A 25,091-nucleotide genomic window follows, 5' to 3' on the forward strand; every position below is an offset into this window, starting at 1 on the left:
GGACCGACATGGCGGAGTGGCTCGTGACTGGTTGTGAGGAGTTGTCGGCGTCGCCTGATGGCTATGTCATGTCCTTCGTGCCATTCCACTAGCACGGACTCATGGTTCCTCCCCACCCATTCTTCTAGGAGCTACTACACCATTACCAGATTGAGTTGCAGCATCTAAATCCCAATGGGATCTAGCACATCACGACCTTCATCGAGCTATGCGAGGGATATCTAGGGATCGATCCCCACTTTGAGCTATGGAGGTACTTCTTCTCCGTCTCCCTGCTTAAGAAGAGGGATAGAGCTAGGGACCTGCTAGTGCCGATGGGATATGTGGGCATCCACCTCTGGGGGCAGCAGTCTACCGAGTACATGCCCTGCTAGCAATCGAGGTCCAACAAGGTGTGACATGCATAGTGGTTCTACATGAAGAATGACACCGCCACCCCCTTGCCAGACTTCACTAGATGCCTCATCGATGAGGCACCGTAGGTGTGGTCATGGGGACCCCCAAGAAGGAAAAGAAGAGGATATGTGATATCCTTGACACCATCATGTTCCTAAAGAGCCACGGCCTTCGTGGGGCCAGTGTCATTGGGGCATATCATGCAAGGAGGGTGGCACAGCTCGATAGGATAATGCACGCCTAGGGGCCGCTTCATGATAGCGAGGTCATGTAGCGCATCAAGGAGGCAAAGGAGGAACACACCGTGTTCCTAATCCTAGGACATCCCGTGATGGGATCGGATGCAGGCTTCGTCGAGCTACCGAGGGGTTGGGCTTTTGGGCCTCCGTCACCTGCTACCAGAGCACATAGCCGTGAGGGCAGCAAACTGTGTTGTAGGTGAGAAGAGGAAGAAGGAGAATGATGACAAGAAAGCAAAGCGATGGGTTAAGGAGTGGGCAAAGCTGAACCAAGGAAGGCAGTGGCAAGGCTCGGAGGAGGAGAAGGAAGAAGATGAAGAAGAAGGAGATGATGGCTTTGGGTCACATGTCCAATGGGATGAGCTAGGAGGAGGGGACAAGGACCCATCTCTATCGTAGGTGGGGCCTTTCCTATGGCAAGCCCTAGGTAGGAGGGGGAGGACATGCCTTGGAGCTGGCGGAATCAAGCCAGCCTGCTCTGTCTGGGCCTTCCTCAGAGCCCCCGGAGCTGGTGGGAACTAATCGCTTCGCTCCGTTCGGGTCTTCCGAGGCGCCCCTAGAGCCAGCGGTATCCGGACGCTCCGCTTTAACAGGACCCTGTGAGTAGAGGGAGGGCTCAAAGTACCAAAGTGCTGATGAGGTACAGCCAGGGTCAGGTAGACCGACCCCAAAACATCATCGTCCGGTGGCATCGAGGTGAGTTAAGAGTTTTTTCGCCTTTCATTCTAATGAATTTTTGTCGTAAACTAACTGTCATGTCCTTCGTAGCGTTGGAGGACACAGGACTCTCCAGAGGCTTACACCAAAGAAGACCTCACCCTCCAGCAGATGTGCTAGGAGCCGGCTGGCATTACACTAGAGGCAAGAGAGAGTGGTGTTGGGGCTAGCCGCACAGCTCACTACCACCCGTTTGGAGGTGGCTGAGCTTGCCCCCGTGGCCCAGGAGCTGGCTGACCTCCGAGTTAGGGAGAAGGATGCTCACGATGATCCCACAAGGCCAGGGAAAAGCTCATGGCCCTGATTGAGAGGGCACACACAGACACCATAGAGGCCTAAGCGGCTATGAAGGAGCAAGGACAATTTGCTCCGGGCCATAGAGGGGCTTCGCATGGAGTGTGACTTGGCTCACCAGGAGCGCGCCAACACCTAGCAGTGGATCAACCTCCTTGAAAGGTGAGCTTGAGGGGGAGAGGGAACTGAAGGTTGTGGCCGAGGGCATGTCTACCATGCTTGCCAAGAGGTCGGTTAGCGCCATGAAGAGGTCCGGCGCATGGAGGCCAAGGTGACCCGGTAGCTTGGTAAGGTGTGCAAGCTTCAGGCAGGACATTGATGGTAAGCCTCTGATTTCCCTTGTTGTCTTTCTCCCCTGGAATCCATGGTCGGCCTTTTGACATGTCTGGTATGTGACTTGGATAGGTCTCGATGACAAGCTTGGGGTGGAGGTGACGAAGAGTCGTGGCCTAGAGAAGAAGCTCAATGAAGTGAAGGCCTCCCTCCTGAAGGAGAGCGATGAGCATGATACCCTGTATGTCGCTGGCTAGATGGTCTGTGATGATCTCGAGCTAGCCCCGGAGTAGGAGATGAGCTCGCTCATGGTCCGTGCCATCCAAATTACGGATTGGGTGCGCGAGATTGCGAGGGATGCGCTTCACTTTGGTGTTCATCGGTCATTTGCGAATGCTCGTTCTCACTACGAGAACATCGATCTAACGACGATGAGTCAGGGCTTCGCTCCCAGTTTCTCTGAGGCCGAGCTAGAGGAGATCGAGGAGTTGGTGGCCCCTAGCGCAGAACCTATCTGTCAAGATCTAGGATGAGGTCATCCCCCCAAGGGGTTAGTTAGTTAGATAGGCCAGGCGACAAACTTGTAATAAGGAGACAAGTTTTTAACTTTTGTTATGGCCAAACAGACTTTTGGTTCTTCATCTCCTTTTTTGTATAAAAAGGTTAATGCATTCCGACCCTTTTCATAGTTAAGGCTATAAAGCTCAGGGTGTGGGCAAAAAAACTCTGATCACGCTGGTTAGTAAAAACGTTGTAGCCGCTGGGGCATAGGTTTCTTGCAGTCTGACCATTTTTCTCAGCGTTCGTTTATGTAGCCCTTGCTTCTAGATCTTAATGTAAGAGAGGATCAAGCATAGAGAATGTTTTTGGGTAGATATACTCTTATCGTCCCCTGAGTGAGGCCCTACCCCTTTCCGCTACTATGGTCAGGTGTCACTGAACATCGAGGATACAAATAGCAAAACCGATAAGAAAAAATGTTTTTGCATTTTCAGAAACATCATTCTTAATTTCCACAAGTATATTCATAGGCTAGGGGTAAAAGCGACATAGCTATTCGATGTTCCAGGCAATGATGAAGACTTTGCCATTTATAGTCTTGAGCTTGTAGGTGCCCGATCGGAGCACCTCTGCAACAACGTACGGTCCCTCCCACAGCGGAGAGAGCTTTGTAGCCGTTCTTGTTGCTCTGGATGAGGCGGAGCACCTAGCCCCGATGTTGAAGGCCTGACCCCACACCTAACGGTTGTGGTACTAGCACAATGCTTGTTGGTACTTGGATGAGCAGAGGAGGGCAACGTCGCGCATTTCATCGAGCTGATCCATGGCATCCTCAAGGGACACCTCAGCTCCCAACTCGTCATACACCCTAACCCTTGGCGCTCCATAGTCGAGGTCGGTTAGGAGGACCGCCTCGGAACTATAGATCATGAAGAAAGGTGTGTAGTCAGTTGCCCGGCTGGGGTCGTCCTCAAGCTCTAGAGTACTGTAGGAAGCTCTGCAACCCATCGTCCGCTGAATTTGTTTAGCTGGTTGAAGATCCTAGGCTTAAGGCCTTGCAAAACCATGATGTTCGCGCACTCAACCTGCCCATTCATGCGGGGGTGCACCATGATGGCCCAATTGACCAGGATGTGGTAGTCATCATAGAATCAGAGGAATTTTTCCTAGTGAACTATGTACCATTGTCTATGATGATGGAGTTTGGGACTCCGAAGCGGTGGATGATGTTGAGGAAAAATTGCATGGCTTGCTTGGGTTTGATCACGGAGATCGGCTGAGCCTCTATCCATTTTGTGAACTTGTCCACTGGCGACAAGGAAGTGTGTGTAGCCCCTAGGCACTCTTTTGAGGGGTCCGACCAGATCAAGCCCCCAGACCACGAACAACCATGTTATAGGGATCATCTAGAGCGCTTGGGCTGGCAGGTGGGTTTGACGAGCGTAGTAACTAACACCCTTCATAGGTGTGCATAATTTGCTAGGCGTTGACCACTTCAGGTTGGCCAGTAGAAGCCCTATCGAAATGCTTTTTCAATCAAGGTTCTGGGTGTGGCATGATGTCCATAGACCCCACCATGGATGTCCTTCAATAGTAGCCTCCCTTGTTCGATGGGGATGCAATGTTGTAGGATCTTCATGTGGCTTCACTTGTAGAGCTCCCCCTCAATAATGACGAAGGACTTGGTAGCGGTGTGCAAGCCATTCGGGCCTCTATTTTGTTCGTTGGAGCACCTCGTGGAGGAGGTAATAGAGGTAAGGTGTCCTCTAGTCAGCTAGAGGGTCAGGCTCTACCACTAGATCTTTGTCAAGCACCATGACCTCAGGGCCAGAAGGAGCTAACGGTCGATCAGCCCTAGAGCCTAGGGTAGGCAGCCCATCACTAGTCTGTTCCTGCTCCTCGTAGCGGACCTAGGGCATTGCATTGATCGCTGGTGAAGACGCCCATTGGCACTAGCTCTCAGCCGACTGCCATTTTTGCTAGCGTGTCAGCCGCCTCATTGAGCCATCTTAGGATGTGGTTGAGTTCAAGGCCATAGAACTTGTCCTCTAGCTGGCGGCCTTCTTGGTAGTACGTAGCCATCTTGGTGCTGTGGTAGCTTGACTCTTCATGACTTGATCAATGACTAGCTGTGAGTCACCTCTGACATCAAGCCAGTCGAATGCCCAACTCAATGGCGACACATAGGCCGTTGATGTGTGCCTCATATTCTGCCACATTGTTGGAGGTGGAGAAGTGGATGTGAACGATGTACCTCATGTGCACCCCGAGGGGCAAAACAAAGACCAGTCCCACGCTGGTGCCTTTGTTCATCAGTGATCCATTGAAGTACATTGTCCAGTACTCCTGGTCAACGGCTACTGGCAGCATTTGGATCTCGGTCCATTCTGCAACGAAATCGGCTAGCACTTGGGACTTGATGGCTATCTGAGGGGCATACAAAATACCCTGACCCATCAGCTCAAGTGCCCACTTCGTGATTCTTCCTGTGGCATCTCGGTTTTGGACAACTTCACCAAGAGGGAGGGATGTCATGACCGTCATCCGGGTGCGACTCGAAGTAGTGATGCAACTTCCTCCTAGCGATCAGGACAGGCGTACAAGAGCTTCTGAATTTGGGGATAGCGAGTCTTGGAATAAAAAAAATACTTCACTAACGAAGTATAGGATGCTGCACCTTGAGGGCGTGTCCCTCTTCTTCCCGTTCTATCACCAGGGCGTTGCTAACCACTTGTGTGGTGGTCGCAATGTAAAGCAGGAGTGGTTCCCCATCAGTCGACGGGACCAAAATTGGGGCTTTCATTAGGATTTCTTGACCTTGTCAAGTGCCTCTTGAGTCTCAGGCATCCATGCAAATCTATTGGTTTTCTTCAGAAGCCGATATAGGGGGAGGCCTTGTTCGCCGAGGTGCGAGATAAAATGGCTAAGCACGGCGAGGCACCCCATAACTTGCTGTACTCCCTTTAGATTCTAAATCGGGCCCATCCTCGTGATGGCGAGATCTTCTCTGGGTTGGCTTTGATGCCGCACTCGGAGATGATGAACCCAAGCAGCATACCCCTCGGGACTCTGAAAATGCATTTCTCAGGTCGAGTTTGATGCCATTTCCTAGAGTTTCACGAAGGTTTGCTCTAGGTCTGCTATGAGCTGGTCAACCTATTTAGACTTGACCACGATGTCATCTATGTAAGACTCAATGGTTCGCCCGATGAGGTCCCCAAAACACTTGAGCATACAACTTGGTATGTAGCCCCTATGTTTTTTAGACCAAACAACATCATGACATAGCAGAACGATTCGAATGGGGTGATGAAAGAAGTCACAAGCTAGTCAGATTCTTTCATCATGATCTGATGGTACCCGGAGTACGCATCAAGGAAGTTGAGAGGTTTCGCACCCCAAGGTCGAGTCGACTACTTGATCTATACGTGGCAAAGGAAATGGATCCTTTGGGCATGCCTTGTTGAGATTCATGTAGTCAACACACATTCTCCATTTCCCATTCTTTTTTCATACAAGGATGGGATTGGCTAACCACTCAGATGATACACTTCCTTGATGAAACCAGCCACCAAAAGCTTCGCAATCTCCTCGCTAGTGGCCCTATGCTTCTCCTCATCGAAGCGACACAGGCACAACTTTACCGTCTTGGAGCCTAGCCTGATCTTCAAGGCATGCTTAGTGACTTCCCTCGTAATGGCTAGCATGTTTGAGGGTTTCTATGCAAAGATATCTCTATTGGCGTAGAGGAAGTCGATGAGCATGCTTTCCTATTTGGAGGAAAGCATGGTGCCGATGCACACCACTTTATCCTCGGAGCTATTAGGGTCTATGAGGACCTCCTTGATGCCCTCCATGGGCTCAAAAGACCTAGCCGACCACTTGAAGTTGGGTGCTTCCTTAGCGGTCCCCTCCTTGATGACCGTGAGCTCCTCGGAGTTGATAATCACCGAGGCGTGCTCACAGCACTCAACTTCACACTCGTAAGCACGCTGGAAGGAGGTACCGACGGTGATGACCCCACGCGGGCCTAGCATCTTGAGCTTCAGGTAAGTGTAGTTGGGGATGACCATGAACTTCATGTAGCACGGTCATCCCAGGATGGCGTGGTAGGTTTCAGTGGAACCCGACCACCTCGAAGGTGAGGGTCTCCATCCTATAGTTGGCCGGATCCCCAAAGGTGATGGGCAGGTTGATGTACCCAAGCAGTACGGCTTGTTTCCTCAGCATGATGCTGTGGAAAGGCTGCCCTGGTCGATCGGACTGCGTGACCGGTCGATGCCCATGGCATTAAGCATCTTGGCGTACATGATGTTGAGGCCGCTACGTCCATCCATCATCCCTTTGGTGAGCCGCTTCGTGCCGATGATCGGGTTGACCACGAGTGGGTACCTTCCCGGCTATGGGATGCTCTCTGGGTGGTTAGATCGGTCAAAGGTGATGGCAGGACTCTGATCACCCAAGGAAAGATGGCGTGGCTGGATCAGCCATGTAGACCTTGCGATGCACGAGCTTTTGACAGGCGCCTGGAGTCATAAGCCACCATCCTTCCCCTTGGCCCCATCGAAGATCATGAGGCAACCATCTAGCGTCAGAAAGCCACCATCCTTCCCCTTGGGCGTCGTCTACCGTTGGCTCAGGCTTCTTCCTCTGGTCCCCTTTTTAGAGCCGCTAGACAAGAAACACTTCATGAGGGCGCAGTCCTTGTATAGGTTCTTGATGAGGAAGACGTGGTTTGGGCACGGCCCCTCGAGTAGCTTCTCAAAGTGGTCGAGAGCACCCTCGGCGGGCGCTCGGCCACCTTTCCACTCGGTAGCGGCCATGGGTGAGCCCCCATGTCACTACTTGTTCTTCTTCTTGTTTAGATAGTTGGAGGTGCCCTCACCAGTGTCCTCATCCCTGCTTCACTTTGCCCTTGGGGCGGTTAAAAAATCGCTCTGATCTGCCTCCTCGCCCGAGGCATGGCTGGTCGCGATGTCGAGGAGCTCCTTGGTGGTTCAAGGGCCCTTGCATCCTAGCTTGTGGACCAGGGACTCACAGGTCATCCTAGATAGGAAGGCTTCGATGACGTCGGCATCTGGCGATGTCGGGCAACTCGTTGCATTGCCTAGAAAAGCATCGAATGTACCCCCAGAGAGTTTCCCCAGACTTCTGTTGGCAATTCTTCAGATCCTAGGGATTCTCAGGGCGCATGTAGCTGCCCAAGAAATTTTCCACAAAGATCTCATTTAGGCCCACCTAGCTTTGAATCTAGTTGGGCAGAAGGTCTCCAGCCATATTCGTGCCAAATCGGCCAGGAACAAGGGGAGGTTGCGGAATAATGAAGTAATCACTATTCGCACCATCGGCTTGACAAGCAAGCCGGTAATCCTTGAGCCATAGGCCAGGGGTTCATTTCCCCGGAGTATTTCAGGGATGTTGGTCGATGGTCGATACCACGGTGGGAAAGCCACATTGAGGATGTGCCGGCCTAAAAGCCTAGGGCCCTAGCAGATCGAGGATCGGGCTCTGGCATTCGCCGCTGTCGTAGCGTTCGCTGCAACTGAGGGTGGTAGCCATGGCCGGCCTCCACTCTCTTGCCACCCATCCATGCCTATAGGCATCCAAGGTGTTACTGTGCATCACTGTTCGGGCAGAGATGCTCATGCACTGGGACCATGGCCAGCCCTCCTGCCATCGCACGATGCTTGGTGGACGGATATGTCCTGGCCATGTCATCCCAAAGACACGCGCTGACTAGCATCGAGCTCGCATCGTCGAGACAACGAGCTTTCCTGCCTACTGCACCGCTGCATGCTCGAGCAGTGTGCGGATCTCACGATGGGCCCGATAGTCTTCGGGTGTCATGGGCTCTAGGAGCCCTCAAAGCAAGGCCACCATGGCAGCTATGTTCAGGCTTGCCCTGGGTGAAATGCAGGGAGGCCTCTGCCATCCTCGATGATCCTCTGGTTTACATCACGGACGATGGTGTGTGCACACCCACTGTCTCCATGGTGTTCAATCTCATGCTCAAGCTCCACACGCTCATGCTCTAGCTGGAGTCGAGCATCCTCGACCTCCTTATGCCATTCCCTCAGCTGCACCACCCATACGCGAGGCGAGGCCCCTGCATCTCCCTCGACCTCGTCGTCGGGGTCAACCGTAGGAGTAGCCCATTCCTCGTGGATGTTTTTGACATGTCCCTTAGGGGTGCCTGCCATGAAACACTCTCACGAGGGGTGATGGCTTCCTCTGCTGGAGTCAAAGTCAAAGATCGTCTCTAAATCTCCCGCGAGAAGGTCATGGAAGGATTCTATGACATAGTCCATCATACCCACGAATTCGTCATCCGTGGGAGATTGGTGCATGTGCTGTGCCGTGAGGTGACCAATGGTCCTTGCGGCGTTGCGCAGATCAATCGAGAATGCTGTCGGGGCGCTCTGGGTGAGGTATTTCAGGGAGGGTGGTTCCCCTCCAGCAAGCTATGTCATGATGTTTGCGAACAAGAAGGTGAGGTAGTGCAGGTCCTTCCGGGACGGTCAAAATCCTAGAAAGGCATCGAGCTGGCGCTCTAGCCTCCCATAATCAAAGCCGAGGAGCTGGTCACTCCCGGGGTATGGGCCTCCATGGTGTGCAGATGCAGCTCTTTGAGGGCCTCGACGGTGCGTCGAGGCCGGTGGAGCAAAGAAGTTGGACAGGGGTAGAAGCTTGCGCCAGCTCTCCCCCACGGTGACGAAGAAATCCAGGGTCCCAAAGCACACATGCGCACCTAGGACCTAGCTGACGCTGTGGCTAGGCATCCATGGCCTGTTGTGGACGACGAGACACGCAAAAGGCCCCAACCTGGCACGCCAACTATCGGTGTTTCGAATCACCGATTAGTAAATTTGTGATTTACGCGTCTGGCTCAGATGGTGTGCTCGGAAGACATAAGAATTTATACTAGTTTGGGCAGAATGTCCCTACGTCTAGTCTGCTGCTGCTCGTGTTACCGACACTAGTTTGTATTAGGGGTTACAAACAGGCGAGAGAGGGAGCAGGTCCCAAGTCTCTGGTGAAAGGGTCGAACGGCCCTATTCATCACTGGCACTATATGCCAGCATCGTCAGCCGGTCGTGGCACTATATGTCGACGTCATCAGCCGGTGGACAGCATGGTAAGCAGATACCCCTATTGGAAGTCATACAGGGATTAGGTAGCATAGCGCCGGCATGCCCGATACTGTTGGCGACGTGAGTCCTCAGGTATGGCCCCATCATGGTCGCGGGTCACATCAAGACGCGCCTACTCTCTTTCTGGTGTCAGAAGTTTGACCATGGGTTCGTACTCTTAGACCCGTAGTGGTTGAAGGCGGTATGGACCCCCGTCGGGCAAGGCGAAATCCCCCTTCGAGGGGTCTAGTGAGGCAAAGTTTGTGCCCGAGGGGTCGAACAAGATGGAGCCCGCGCCCTCAGGGTTAGACGTGACGGAGCCCGCACCCTCAGGGTCAAGCATGACGGAGCCCGCGCCCTCAGGGTAGGGCGACATGGAGCCCGTACCTTCAGGGTCGGACAAGACCAAAATACGCTCTTGACCATCCGGGCGAGTTAGCGTTCGTGGCCATCAGCTTCCTTTTTCTAGGTATCCCTAATACTGATACCAGACAGCGGGCACCCTCGACTACAGTCTTCACTATGGAAGGGCCCCTGACACGACGCGGTTCGTCGGCTACTGCGACAGTGACCTCGCCGGCGATGTGGATACCAGCAAGAGCACAACCGGGATGATGTTCTTCCTCGGTGATTGCTTGGTCAGCTAGCAGTCCCCTCAAGCAGAAGGTGGTGGCCCTTTCAAGTTGTGAAGTGGAGTACATCGCCACCACCACTGCCGCAACACTAGACGTTGTAGCTGTCAAGGATGCTGGCAGAGCTCCTTAGCAGGAAGGTGGATGTAGTTGAGCTAAAGGTGGATAGCAAGTCCGCTCTAGCTCTGGCCAAGAACCCTGTCTTCCATGAATAGAAGCAAGCACATCCACATCAAATACCACTTCATTAGAGATTGCTTGGAGGACAGGAGCATCAAGGGCAGTCACATTGCCACTACTAATCAGCTAGCTGACATTCTCATCAAGTCGCTGGGGAAGTCCAAGTTCCAGGAGATGAGGGAGAGGATTGGGCTACAACAGATCACCTCCGGTGCTCGGCACAAGGTTTAGGGGGAGATTGATAGATAAGCCTAGTGCTAAAGCACTTGTATCTTACTTTTCCTGCACTTTACTTCCCTTGGCTTTCAAGCCTAGTGTTACGAATATGCTCAGCATCCACTTTAGTGGTTAGAATATGCTGTAGCAAGTGGGAGTCCCCTTTGTCTATAAAGGGTAAGGGAGTGTCATTGTAAAAACAAACCATTGCATTTTTCATTCAATCCAAGCGGCCAAGGGCCAAACTGCCCTCTGCTAGTTCGAGATCTGAATCTGAGATCTAATCGGGCCAACACTCGTAACAACACTCTCCCTCGTTTGTAGAATCCCTAGAAATATAAATCAATTAACTGCAATTATTGCTATTGATTGTGCATCTGAGATTTGAATTCTTGAGACATCGAGTCCTGATACCATATTGAATTGTACGTACCTATCAATTCAAACCAAACCTTAAATAGATAAAGAAAGGTGGATAATTCACGTATACTTCAAAAGCTCGCGTGGTGACACAGAGATCAGAGGATTACTAAACCATACAACGAACAAAGATATAAGGGGATTGCTAAACCATACACAACAGCCGGCCGGGACTTACCGTCGTAGCCAGTTTCACCAGATTATGCACTTCGTTCTATTTCGCTGTTCCTTCGTTCTCACTCACTTGCTTGACTCAAATGTTACTACCATCTTCTTATTGTACTAGCTAGATTTCCTGCATCAGGGCTCAGTAGCTGTTCAACGCAAGTTACTGTCGTCTACCTAGGTGCGCTTCATATACGTAATAGGCAATATAAAGCGATCTGGCCTGCCAGCTAATTCATGTCTCTCTATGGAATCCATGTTGTCATTTGTACTGAGTTCCTCTTTACCAAATATATTTCTCATTTCATCATGAGAATAATCTGTTCTTATGAAGCTGGTACTATTAGCACACTCTACCTGATATGGATCTTAATTAAGAGATGCGCAGAGTACATGCATATCGCGTGACGTACTGCTTGCTTCGAACCTGCTGCACTTGCGCATTGCGCATGTTTACAGCGTCATTGCGCATGTGCTTCCAAAGTTTCCAGATGTATCGACGATATCTGAGGACAGGTGCACCTGCTACCACAAGCAAGTAATACTGCAGACGATGACAGGAACGGTTCTGAGAGTGAGACACTGCCATTCAGGTTTTATTTCACTGTGTTGGACTTTGCTTGGTATTACTCAACTATCTACGAGTCGTTCATTTAATGGGATCAGATGGCTATGATCATCTATTACTAATTAGAGGTAATAGTCGAAATATATATTTATTTAATCTTAATATGCTAAAATAGGATAAATAAGAAAACCAAAGACTTATTGTAACACCCTAAAAATTGTTCTTTTTGAAATAGGGTTAAAAAGATTTAATTTTGAATTTTTATGTTCATAAAAACATAGGAAATAAAAAATTTCAAGAAATTAAAATTTATTATAAGGTTTAGAAACATGGTTGTGCATACATGCTGGTACATATGATTTGTTGGAATGTGTGGCTTTGTGTCAAGGACGTCAGGTCCGAGACTAGCAGGACCCGGCTACGGAGTTCGTAGCCGCGACTCGTGGTAGTTTTGCCCCCTAGCTCCAGTCGGTTTAGAGGAGGAAGAAGAGAGATTAGGTAATGATTCCTTCTTGATTATTAGTCATCCTGATTATTCTCACATATAGGTCATTCAGCACTACAAATTGGAGTTAATTGCTCCAAAATCTAAGGTCTTGATCGGCTATTATTTCCATCTAGCCACTTGCCATTTCTTCCTGATCTACATGCCTGGAGATCACGCCCATATCTTCAGCTGGCGTGCCTGCCTGCATGGCGACCGCGCCCAGATCCTCAGTGGCTCTGCGACCATCCCGGGCGCGCCGTTTCCTTGTATAGGCGTGGCCCCCACATGACATCTCTCCCCCCTCGACTAGCAGCTCGTCCTCGAGCTGGAACGCAGTGTACTTGTGGAGGAAGGAGTCCACATCTTCCTAGGTTGCAGAGGCCGCGGTTTCTCCCTTCCATTGGATGAGCACCTGTCGAACACCGTGAGCCAGGCGGATGCGCACTGCCCGTTCGGGCTCCGGAACAACGACGCCGTTGTGGATGACCGGGAGAGGTGGCGGTGTAGCCGGCAGATCACCGATGAACTTCTTGAGGAGGCTGATATGGAAGACGTCATGCAGCCTAGTGTGCGGAGGCAAGGCGAGGCGCACGACAACCTCATTGATGAGCTCGGTGACGTGGTACGGCCCGAAGAAGCAAGGCTTCAACTTTCCTGTGGTCACCTGGGGCAGTGAGGCGGTCGGGTGATGGCATAGACGGAGTAGAACCCAGTCGCCCACCGCGTAGGAGACTTGCCGGTGCAGCTTGTCGTAGTGCAGCTTCTGGACCGCCTGGGCTTGTTCAAGCCGGTAGTGGACGTCCTCCAGAAACTCATCGCGATCTGCCATGCTCTTGGCGACGGCAGCGACACGAGTCTCGCTCGGCTCATAGGACCGAATGGTAGGCGGGTCCCGGTCGTAGACCACCCGGAACGACGTGTCGTGGAGTGAAGTTTGATAGGCCGTGTTGTAGATGTATTCCGCCCATTGTAGCCAACGAAGCCACTAACGGGGCCGGTCGCCGGTGAAGCTGCATAGGTACATGACAATAACGCGGTTGGCTGCCTCCGTCTGGCCATCCGATTGTGGATGAAAAGCCGTTGTCATGTGTAGCTTGGCGCCAATGAGACGCATCAGCTCCCTCCAGAACTTGGAAGTGAACACCGGATCGTGATCGGACACCATCGACTGAGGCATGCCGTGGAGTCGAACAATGTTGGTGAAGAAATCCTAGGCCACGGACTCTGTAGAATATGGATGAGCCAGGGGAATGAAATGGCAATACTTGCTGAAACGATCTACCACTGTCAGTATGACAGATTTTCCCCTGACATGCGACAGCGCATCCATGAAGTCCAGACCGATGTCGGTCCAGACCACCTGTGGGACCGGCAGCGGCATGAGTAGGCCAGTTGAATGAAGATGTTTCAATTTGTATCGCTGGCAGGTGGAGCAAGCTCGGACGTAGTCCTGGACCAAGCGGCGCATGTTGGGGAAGTGGAAGTCACGGCGGAGGCAGTGCACGGTGCGCTGCACACCCTCGTGGCCGTCCTTGTGCACGGTGGTCATGATTTCTGGCAGTAGAGGTGACTCCAACGGAACATAGAGGCGAGAATCATAGGCCACCATGCCATCGATGAGGGACCACGGCGCCGCCTGGGTGCCTGTAGTGATCTCGTCCCTGATGGCGACGAGGGCTGGATCGGTGTCCTGAGCCTGGCGGAGGCACTCGATGTAGTCGAACCGAGGCGCAGAGATGGCGAGGACAGCACCCTCTTCAGCGTTGCGGCACGAGAGGGCGTCGGCCACCATGTTCGTAGCGCCGGGCTTGTACTCAACGGTGAAGTCAAACCCGAGGAGCTTGCCGACCCAATGATGCTGTGGGATCATCGTGAGGCGCTGGTCGAGGAGAAATTTGAGGCTATAGTGGTCCGTGCGCACTAGGAAGCAGCGTCCCTAGAGATACGGACGCCAATGATGGATGGCGTGGATGAGGCCGATCAGTTCCCGTTCGTAGGCGGTGAGGGAATGGTGTCATGGTGCGATGGGCCGGCTGAAGTAGGCGATCGGGTGTTTCTCCTAGATGAGCACTGCCCCGAACCCATGGGTCGACGCATCGCACTCGACGATGAACGACTTTTCGAAGTCCGGCAAGGATAGAACCAGAGCCGAGGTGACCGCGACTTTGAGGGCCTAGAATGCCGCGGTGACATCGGGGGTCCAATGGAACCCTTCCTTCTTTAACAACGTCGTGAGGGGAGCCGCAATGGTGCCGTAGTCATGGACGAACTTGCGGTAGTACCCCGCCAAGCCAAGGAAGCCCCATACTACACGCACCGAGCGAGGCTAGGGCCAGTCATGGACTGCCTGCACCTTGGCGGGATCCATGGCGACATCAGCCTCGGTGATGATGTGCCCCAGGTAGGAGATGGAGGCGACCCCAAAAGCGCACTTAGAACGCTTGACGAAGAGCCGGTGCTACTACAGCACGGTGAGGATGGCACGGAGGTGCCAGAGATGATCCGCCCAAGATGAGCTGTAGATGAGGATGTCATCAAAAACACGAGCACAAACCGGCAAAGGAAAGGGTGTAGGACGTCGTTCATCAGCGCTTGGAACATGGCCGGAGCGTTGCACAGCCCGAACGACATCACCAGAAACTCGTACAACCCATCGTGTGTGTGGAACACCATCTTGGCGATGTCGGCGGGGCACATGCGGACCTAGTGGTAGCCTGAGCGAAGGTCTAGCTTGGTGAAGAACTTGGCACCATGGAGTTCATCCAGCAACTCATCAACCACCGGGATGGGAAAAGCATCCTTGATGGTGATCACGTTCAATGCGTGGTAATTGACGCAGAAACACCATGATCCGTCGGCCTTCTTGACGAGGAGGACTAGGGAAGAGAAGGCCGAAGAGCTCCGGCGTATGAGCCCCTTGTACAGCATGGTGGTGCATTGCAGCTCTAGCTCGTCCTTGTGCGTCGCTGGGTACTAGTAGGGGCGGATGGCCATGGGCTACGATCCTGGCAGGAGGATGATGCCGTGGTCTCGGCTATGAGGAGGAGGCAGCCCGTGGGGCTCGGCAAAGACATCGGAGAAGGAGTCGAGGAGCTCGTCCAGCATGGTGGCACTGGCAGTAGTTGCATAGAGGCCAGGTGTGGCAGGGCCTGCCATCCCATGCCAGTAGACGTCACGCACGTTCCGCTTGAATGTCATCATCCGGGCATGGAAATCCCAGAGGATCAGCCCCAGCGACGCGAGCCATTGCGTGCCGAGGACCACGTCGTAGCCGGCGAGAGGCATGATGAACAGGTCTACGGTGAAGGTGTCACCACTGATGGTGAACGCGTCCTAGCGGATGATGCCCAGGCAGGAGACGCGCTCACCGTTGGCCACCGTGGCCATCAGGTGAGGATGGTGCTGTAGAGGAAGTCCTGTGCGCTGTGCAGCTGCCTCAGAGATGAAATTGTGGGTCGATCCGGAGTCGAGGAGCGCGATGAGGGACGTGTCGCCCAGCGCGACCTGGATTTGCATCATGTCACTGAAGTGGACGCCGGTGATGGCGTGGAGCGACAAGTGGGGACTCGTCTTGGTGTTGCCTTCTTCAACGTCCTCGTCGTCCTCCACAACGCCCTCCAGCAAGAAAAGGCGCTTGCAGACCCGGTTGTGGCCCTAGCCGAACCTCTCATCGCAATTGTAGCAGAGGCCCAAGCGACGGCGTTCCTTCTGCTCAGCCTGGGTGAGGCGCTTGACTGGCCGGCCCTCCACGGTGACTGTGGCCAGGGCGGTCGAGTTGGTCACGGGCGATGCCGGTAGAGCAAGACGCAATGCGGGCGCTCATAAGAGGCTTCGGGGCACCGCGTGAGGTGGAGGTGCTGCGTACTGCTCCCATAGTTCGCGCTTGCGCACCAAGCTCATAGCTCCGGTGAGGGACTATGGATTATGCACCTCGACATCGAAGCTGAGCGGCGGTTGGAGGCCTGCGGTGAAGAGCTGGACCCATTGTTCCTCATCTAGGCGGCCCACATGAGGGAGGAGCGCCTGGAAGCGATCCTAGTACTCCATGACAGTGCCCGTACGCTTGCACGCCACCAATTTGTTGAGCGGGTTTGAGCGCAGAGGAGGTCCGAAGCGTAGGTGCAGCATGTCCTTGAAACGGCACCACGACAGAATTCCCTCGTCCTGCTGTATCTGGATGTACCACATCTAGGCACCTTCGTCCAAATTGTAGGAGGCCATCTAAACCTTCTCCTCCTCCATGATGCGCTGCTGGTGGAAGTAGGATTTGTAGCGGTTAATGAAGATGAGCGGATCGGATTTGCCGTCATATCGCGAAAAATCCAATTTTTGAAACCGTGGCGGCCTGTCCTGGTGGTGCTCCCCTGTGGCGGACTTGTTGCCGGAGGAAGACGACGTCGGTTGGGCAGCGTTCAGGCATTGGATCACCTGAGAGTTGGCATCAACTGATGCCTGCAGAGACTTGAGGGTGGCGGCCAGGGCATCCAGACTAGCCTATAGAGCGGCCTCCCGGTCTCCCATGACATCAATTTGGTGAGGGGTGGGTGGGGCAGACGTAGCTCGGAGCGGTGGCGGAGGCGAGGATGATCGGCGAGGTGAGGAAGGCCTGGATCGTGATACCAGGTTGTCAAGGACGTTAGGTCCAAGACTAGCAGGACCCCCGCTGTGGAGTTCGTAGCCGCGACCCGTGGTAGCTGGGCGAGGTTTTGCCCCTCAGCTCTAGTCGGTTTAGAGGAGGAAGAAGAGAGATTAGGTAATGATTCTTTCTTGATTATTATTCATCCTGATTATTCTCATATATAGGCCATTCGGCACTAAAAATTGGAGCTAAGTGCTCCTAAATCTAAGGTCTTGATCGGCTATTATTTCCATCTAGCCACTTGCAATTTCTTCCTGATCTGCATGCCTGGAGATCACGCCCATATCTTCAGTTGGCGTGCCTGCCTGCATGGCGACCGTGCCTAGATCCTCAGTGGCTCTGCGACCATCCCAGGCGCGCCGTTTCCTTGTATAGGCGTGGCCCCACATGACACTTTGTGTAAAATTCAAAATAATTTAAATTGTTTTTAAAAAAAGGTTTTCAAGTAGCATTGAAAAAAAACAATCTCTCCTCACTTCTCTCTATCTGGCCTAGCGGCCCAACTGCTCTTTCGTCTCTGCCACCGCCGAGTCAGAGACCACGCCGCTTACGCCTCCTCCCATTGCCTTGCGTCCCAAGTCACTTTCGGCCATAAATACCGAAGCCCACGCCGCCTCCTATCCCGAGCCTCGCTGAGACGCCACTTCACAGCAAGCCCTAGCCGCCGCCCCACCATTGCTGCCGTTGCCAAGCATCGAGCCGCACGCCGTCTTCGCCTTATCTTTGACCGCAAAAAGTGCCTAGGTAAGTTCGCAGTGATCTTCTCTACATTTCAGTGCCCATGCTTCGTGCTATCGTGGACGTAAGCTCTTCTTCAAAAACGCCGACGAGCTTCTCAACGCCGGCCATGGCACCACCGCCTCCTCTCCGTGTTCTAGCGCTGACTGTGGTCTCTCTCTCTCCCTCCTCCTTTCTAATCTCAGCCGTCCACTCTCGATCCGACAGCCCAGATTCACCCATACCGGTTCGACCGGTAATCTTACAAATGAGACCCTCTGTTTTCCGCAAATCAACCCGCCATCCCTACACTTTTGCTAAAGAGCCCCTGTCTCTCTTCTTATTTGTACCCGCAGTCCACTCTAGATTCAAAATTCCAATTTTTATTTATTTTAATTTGAAATAGAAGATCCACTTATTTATAGTTTTGCCACTACCTTGTTTAGGTCATATCTTCTACGTTTTAACTCCGATTTGATACATTCAAGTTGCGTTAGATTCGTAATTGTGTAATTTACATGTTCATTCTACTATTAAATATATTTTCAACTTTTAAAAATCGAGATTAGATTTAATCTATTATTTTATTAAAGGAAATCTTGTTTAATTCATAACTTGTTCGTTATAGCTCTGATTAACGTGCTTTTCGTGTCTGTGTATTCGTGGCAACGTATAGAACGTCTTTTAAAACCTTTTTATTTATTGTTTATGGTGTTTCATGTACTATTCTAATTTAGTTCTATTATTTGCTTCATGTATGATTGCATGGATGCTTGTGTGGTGCTTTATGATTATGTCTAGTCGGTGAGCTATACGTGGTGAATCCAGAAGCAATTCTTTGAAGCTTTGGACTAGAAGAAGGATCAGAGTTTAAGACAAGTATAGCATAGGATCATCCTTGTTGTTTTATTCACTTTAATAATCTAATCATATGCATGTGTCTACCTTGGCAACCATAGTAATTTTTCTAGCTATTTGATATCCTGGATTCCTTGACATCGTTGGGTTATTTCATTGGGTAGTATGATGCTAGTGCTCAACTGAAACCATGAATAAACACTTAAAGATGCTTTTTAGCAACATGAAAAAAGGGGGCTGGAGCATTGGACTATTTTTATGGTGCTCTAGATTCCTCTTCCTATTGACTTATTGTAAGCGAACATCCGGGACTTACAGTACAGCTGTGAGGGCTACATGGCTCTGGCTTTAGCTCAGTATGAGGATCTTTTCTAGCTTGTTAGAGGTTACCTTTATTGGTATAAAAATGGCTTACCGAATTGGGTATAGTGCGGCCTCTGTCCCCTTGTGTATAGGCGGCGCGTCATTATGCCATCAGGAAGGGGGGCAGTACATCTGTTTGCCAAGTGAATCTAATAGCCCTAACTTGTTAGACGAACCTTTGAAAGGCTTCATAGTGAACCCTGTCGATCTTCCTTGGTAGTGAGTCAAGAGGCTGATCACCTCAGGCAAAAGGGTAAATCACGACTCATAGTGACTATGTACAACCTCTGCAGAGTGTAAAACTGGTATATCATCCGTGCTCACGGTCACAAGGGGCCTTGGACCCTTATGGAATAGATGATGAACACTGATAATACGGATGATAAAGATGCTCACTAATGGTTAATTATTTATGCTATTCATTATTCATGTTTACCTGATCATGTGTTTATGTGGGCTTGTGAATAAACTTGTTGCCACCCAATTGCTAAAAGATGATTCATTAAAAGCTAATCGCAGTTAAATTAGTGTCAACTTTTTGAGCCTCATGAACCCTATGTTATATTTGTTGAGTATGACATGTACTTACGCTTGCTTTCTTTTTCAATACTTTGGAAAAATCCCGGATGGGTACCAAATTGTTAGAGTTTGGACGAAATAGGCTTGTGATCAACCAGTCAGTTGTCCATGTGGAATTGGAGTCTTCACCCGAAGATCAGAGTTGTCTTTCCGCTGTTTGCTATCTATGGTTATATTCTTTATACTAACTACGTTATATATTGAGCATTGTCTATTGATATTACCCTTATTTGTAGATATATGTGAGATTTGACTTCATAGGCTCATATATGGTGTGTATCTAGTTTTATTCTTAAAACCGGATGCTACACTTATACTGATGATATACGCAAACCAAAAACTTATATTGATGGGACCGTATGGTATATGGTTTGAGCAGTGAAGTAAAGGAGCCATGTTCATTATGTGAAGCTCTTCAGCCTGATTATTGGCGGCGTGCACTGCATACAGAGTTTGATGCACTCAAAAGGAATAATACTTGGCATCTTGTTTGAGCTCAGTCTGGACAAAATATTATAGATTGCAAATTGGAAACAAACAAGGCAGATGGTACTATCGATTGCTACAAAGCCAGACTTGTAGCTGAAGGGTTTAAGCAGAGGTATGGTTTGGATTATGACGACACTTTTAGCCTTGTTGTGAAAGCTGCTATTATTAGGCTTGTGCTGTCACTATCACTACCTGTAGTATTCACCAGCTAGATGTTTAGAACGCGTTTTTGGATGGTGTTCTAGAGGAGGATGTTTACATGAGATAACCGCCTAGGTACAAAGATAAAATCTTACCACATTGTGTGTGTAAGCTCGATAAGTCACTCTATAGGTTAGAAACATGCCGCTCGAACCTAGTATTCTCAATTGAGCCACAAACTTCAGCAGCATGGTTTTCATGCTTCAAAGGCCGATACTTCTCTTTTCTTCTTCAACCAAAAGGTGATATTGTTATCTATTTTTTTAGTATATGTTGATAATATTATTGTAGTCAGTTCTAGCAATAGGACAATTGCAATATTATTGGGCAAGCTCTGTGATGAGTTTGTACTTAAGGATCTTGGTGCCCTACATTATTTTCTTGGAATTGAAGTATCAGCCGCTTCTGGTGAGCTATTGCTTACGTAGTCCAAATATGCACGGGAATATTGTTGTATCGAGCTAGCTTGAAAGATTTTAAGGCAGTCGATACTCCCATGTCCCTTTTAGAAAAGCTTCTCGCTAATGTGGGAGATCCTTTGGACACAAACACTGCTCTAAGATATCAAAGTACTGTTGGTAGGTTGAAATATTTAACTCTCTTCACTCGTCTGGACATTGCTTTTGCAGTCAATAAAGTATGTCAGTATCTTCATTGTCCTACATAATCATTATACCGCCGTTAAGCGAGTTCTGTGTTATGTAAGTGCCACTATTGATTTTGGTTTAAAAAATGTTCTATCAAACTTGACTATGGTTAGTGCGTTTTCTCATGCTAATTGGGTTGGATGATCCGATGATAGAAGGTCTACAGGGGGATTTGCTGTTTATTTGGGATCAAAACTTATATCTTCGAGTGCTTGAAAACAAGCAACTCTTTCTAGGTCCAGCACTGAAGCAGGGTATATATAAGGCTCCTTCTAATGCAACAACAGAAGTAATTTGGGTGCACAGATTACCTAATGAACTGGGCGTGCCACAATATCCGAAGGCAGCCATTCTTATCTGGTGTGATACTATTGGTGCAATATATTTATCACCTAATGCTGTGTTCCGTGCTAGGACCAAGAATATTGAAATAGACTATCAGTTTGTAAGAGAACATGTTTCTCAGAAGCTGCAAAATATCAGAATCATATCTAGCGCGATGATCAACAGATCAAGTGGCCAATGGGCTTACCGAAGCTCAATCAGTTAACAAGCTGCATGAATTTAGAAACAATCTCAACTTGTGTAAGTTATGATTGAGGGGTAATGTAGAAGTATACAATGTGTGTTTATTCTTTAATAAGGAAACAATGTTCCAGCTTCTACCGGCCACCCGTAGATGGTACACACAGTTGATAATCCAGATACAAACCAAAGCCTTAAGGCTTGCACACCCACAAGAAAACACTCGGTTCGGCCCAGCTAGTGTGTTTATATATGTATGTATCGATAATTCCATATATTTATCCGACCGTACATTTTGCACCCTGCATGGGATCGATTGTACGTACTTATACCATATAGTACACTTTACACTGCAGCCACACTGGGTTGACTTTATTGACTCTTCAAATTATTGATTGCTGATCATTTCAACATATGGAGCAGCATGTCGTTCCAAGTATCAATGGCCCCGGGCAGGCACCAGTGCACGCAATCGTTGTGCAGGGTGAAGTGCTTCTCCGGCGTCCATCCCCGGTACTTGCTCGGGTGCGCGTCCGCACGCAGGATCATGGCTTCCGTTGTGTCCATCAGCAGCATCCTCACCTTGCTGCCACTGTCCGTCGCCGCCTTCGCCGCCGACGCCAACTCCTCCGCCTGCAGCGCGCGGAAATCACTTTCGAAGCCCTCGACCCTCTTCTGGCCACGCCGGTACGGCGCCGTCCGGACGCAGTTGCCGTCCCCGTTCCACTCCCCGCCCTCGTACTGCGACGGGTCCACGGTGCGCAGCAGCGCCGTGCCGCGGCCATCGCCGGCGCCAGACAGCGCCCGCAGCGCGGCCCGCGTGGCCATGCGCAGTGCGTAGCGCAGCGTGAGGTCGGTCACGTTGGGCAGCTTGCAGTAGTGGCAGCCGACGAGCCGCCCGGCCTCGTACAGCATGGACGGGCGGTAGAACCAGCTAGACGCCGACACGACGACGTAGTCGAACTCCGCGACGTGCGCCGCCCACACGTCGTCCGGCTCGTCGAGGTAGAGGTTCCAGACGCCCGTGTGCGCTGGCCCATCCTCGTCGATCTGCTCGTGCCGGACGAGGTACGGCGCCCAGAAGTGGGACACGGTGAAGTTGTAGTCGCCGTAGTAGTACACGGTGTGCTTGCTGCTTAGCCAGGTCGTTGTCGTAGGCTCCGCGACCCTGGTCAAGAGGCAGATGAGCGAGTCCTTTTGGTTCCTGCCGAGGGAGTCGCCCACGAAGGCAAGGGACTTGCCCCTCATCATGTGGAGGAAGCGCCATGGATTGAAGCGGGGCAGGTCGCAGCCGTCAGGGCGCCACCGCCAGTTGACGAAGCCCAGGTCCGGCTTGCCGTACCTCATGCAGTCGTAGTGCTCGTGGATCACCTTGCAGGTGTCGTTGGTGTAGTAGGGCGCGTCCGGGTCCGGCACCCACTCGCCCCTGAAAATGTCACAGCCGCCGCCCTCACCGCCAACTCCTCGCTGTTTGCTGGGTCGGCGAGACAGCAGCGGCTGGGGGAATAACCGAAGAAGGTTCCGTCGGTTTGGGAAGCTGAGATACACGTCCGAAGCTACGAGAGCTGCCAGGACCAGGAGAAGGGACACCACGAAGCATCTGCTGCTGCAGTGCTTCCTGCTGCCAGCAGCAGGGGGATGGGGATTATTGGCATCGGTGGTGTGGAGAAGAGACCTCATGGCTACACACTACACAATTGGCTAAGTCTTCCTCCCCGGGTGCGCATGTTTATATGTTGGGCGAATTCTTTGTATGCCATTAAAAAAGATCGTAATGTTCTGTGTGCCTCTGAAAAAGTTCAGAGATCTTCAGCGCCACTGCTCTAACTTTTTTATGCCTTCCGTACCACTGCCGTTAGTTTGGGTTCTAACACCGTCAAACTGTAGGTGTAAAAAGTCGAAAATACCCTTAAGTGTAAATACGTCATTAATTTTTTTAAGAATTTAACGACTTCAAATGAAAAAAACTCAAAACTAGAAAGTTGTAGATCTCATCGAGATCTATAATTTTCATATAAAAATTATTTTTATTTAATTTCGCAAAAAAATATGATTTTTCTAAGATATATTAATCATATCAAATCATATTTTTTGCGGAATTAAATGAAGATAATTTTTATATGAAAATTATAGATCTCGACGAGATCTACAACTTTCTAGTTTTGAGTTTTTTCATTTGAAGTCATTAAGATTCTTAAAAAATTTAATGACATATTTAAACTTAAGGGTATTTTTGACTTTTCACACCTACAGTTGACGGCGTTAGAGCCCAAACTGACGGCAGTGACATAGATGACACAAAAAAGTTGGAGCAGTGACGCTGAAGACCACTGAACTTTTTTAAGATACACAAAACATTACAATCATTTTTAATAGCACACAAGACATTCCCCCGCAACGCATTTTGGCCACGTTCCTACGCTCCTAGCTAGTTTAATTGGGCAGGCATGTATGACAAGGGAGAACAGCCGACTGGGCCAAACACCGCACCGGTGCTCTTGTGATGTATGCTATCACTGCATGAGTCGATCATCTCGTCAGCTGTGTTCGGTAGGTTACAACAAATCCTCAACCATCTATATATGATTGAGGATGATTGCATTGGCTCGTTAAAAATGTTAATTAACTATGTTATATATAAAGTTTATTTGTACGTATGTGCAGCGCAGAAGTGGGCTGCACACTAAGCACGCTAGCTAATTGTAGCAGTACAATTTGGCCATGTTACTTTCTAGTTTAATTGGGCATTCGTGAGAAGGGAGAACGATTGTAGAAGTATACAATGTGTGTTTATTCTTTAATAAGGAAACAAGGTTCCCGCCTCTACCACCTGTAGATGGTATACACAGTTGATAATCCAGATACAAACCAAAGCCATAAGGCTAGCACACCCACGAGAAAACACTCGGTTCGGCCCAGCTAGTGTTGTATGTATCCATAATTCCATATATTTATCCGACCATACATTTTGCACCCTGCATGCGATCGATTGTACGTACTTATACCATATAGTACACTTTACACTACAGCCACACTGAGTTGACTTTATTGACTCTTCAAATTATTGATTGCCGATCATTTCAACATATGGAGCAGCATGTCGTTCCAAGTATCAATGGCCCCGGGCAGGCACCAGTGCACGCAGTCGCTGTGCAGGGTGAAGTGCTTCTCCGGCGTCCATCCCCGGTACTTGCTCGGGTGCGCGTCCCCACGCAGGATCATGGCTTCCGTCGTGTCCATCAGCAGCATCCTCACCTTGCTGCCACTGTCCGTCGCCGCCGACGCCAACTCCTCCGCCTGCAGCGCGCGGAAATCACGCTCCAAGCCCTCAAGCCTCTTCTGGCCACGCCGGTACGGCGCCGTCCGGACGCAGTTGCCGTCCCCGTTCCACTCCCCGCCCTCGTACTGCGACGGGTCCACGGTGCGCAGCAGCGCCGTGCCGCGGAACCGGCCGCTTCCATGGCCGGCGCCAGACAGCGCCCGCAGCGCGGCCTGCGTGGCCATGCGCAGCGCGTAGCGCAGCGTGAGGTCGGTCACGTTGGGCAGCTTGCAGTAGTGGCAGCCGACGAGCCGCCCGGTCTCGTACAGCATGGACGGGCGGTAGAACCAGCTCGACGCCGACACGACGACGTAGTCGAACTCCGCGACGTGCGCCGCCCACACGTCGTCCGGCTCGTCGAGGTAGAGGTTCCAGACGCCCGTGTGCGCTGGCCCGTCCTCGTCGATCTGCTCGTGCCGGTAACACCCAAAAATTTTAGTCTTTTGAAATAAAAAAATTAATTTAATTATATAATTATAAGTGTATTTTTAAATTTAGGAAATAATATTTTATGAAATTAAAAGTAAATATAAGGA

The 25,091-nt window shown here is 50.7% G+C and overlaps 3 protein-coding genes and 1 pseudogene across 3 annotated transcripts; all 4 read right to left on the reverse strand.

Annotated features, from left to right (window-relative positions):
• Positions 1-12,585: 12,585 nt before the first annotated feature.
• Positions 12,586-13,047, reverse strand: LOC136536674 (uncharacterized). The gene has a single exon (XM_066528886.1). It carries the CDS (start codon positions 13,045-13,047, stop codon positions 12,586-12,588), a length of 462 nt encoding a protein of 153 aa, XP_066384983.1.
• A 2,504-nt stretch (positions 13,048-15,551) lies between these two features.
• Positions 15,552-16,406, reverse strand: LOC136536675 (uncharacterized). The gene is made up of 2 exons (XM_066528887.1): positions 16,269-16,406; positions 15,552-15,872 (listed from the first exon to the last, which is right to left on the reverse strand). The coding sequence occupies exons 1-2, from the start codon at positions 16,404-16,406 to the stop codon at positions 15,552-15,554; spliced, it is 459 nt and encodes a 152-aa protein (XP_066384984.1).
• A 5,051-nt stretch (positions 16,407-21,457) lies between these two features.
• Positions 21,458-22,916, reverse strand: LOC136539062 (protein trichome birefringence-like 19). The gene has a single exon (XM_066530991.1). The coding sequence runs from the start codon at positions 22,914-22,916 to the stop codon at positions 21,639-21,641; it is 1,278 nt and encodes a 425-aa protein (XP_066387088.1). The 3' UTR covers positions 21,458-21,638.
• Positions 22,917-24,311: 1,395 nt separating this feature from the next.
• Positions 24,312-25,091, reverse strand: part of LOC136539063 (protein trichome birefringence-like 19) — a 28,987-nt pseudogene continuing 28,207 nt past the window's right edge.

This window comes from Miscanthus floridulus, chromosome 2 (genome assembly GCF_019320115.1).
Source record: "Miscanthus floridulus cultivar M001 chromosome 2, ASM1932011v1, whole genome shotgun sequence".
Lineage (NCBI taxonomy): Eukaryota > Viridiplantae > Streptophyta > Magnoliopsida > Poales > Poaceae > Miscanthus > Miscanthus floridulus.

Coding starts and splice junctions, on each gene's coding strand:
- LOC136536674 (XM_066528886.1), bottom strand. CDS start 13,047: ATGGCAGATCGCGATGAGTTTCTGGAGGACGTCCACTACCGGCTTGAA.
- LOC136539062 (XM_066530991.1), bottom strand. CDS start 22,916: ATGAGGTCTCTTCTCCACACCACCGATGCCAATAATCCCCATCCCCCT.
- LOC136536675 (XM_066528887.1), bottom strand. CDS start 16,406: ATGTGGTACATCCAGATACAGCAGGACGAGGGAATTCTGTCGTGGTGC. Junction 15,873..16,268: donor CGTGCAAGCGTACGGGCACT/GTCATGGAGTAC, acceptor AGGTTCGGCTAG/GGCCACAACCGGGTCTGCAA.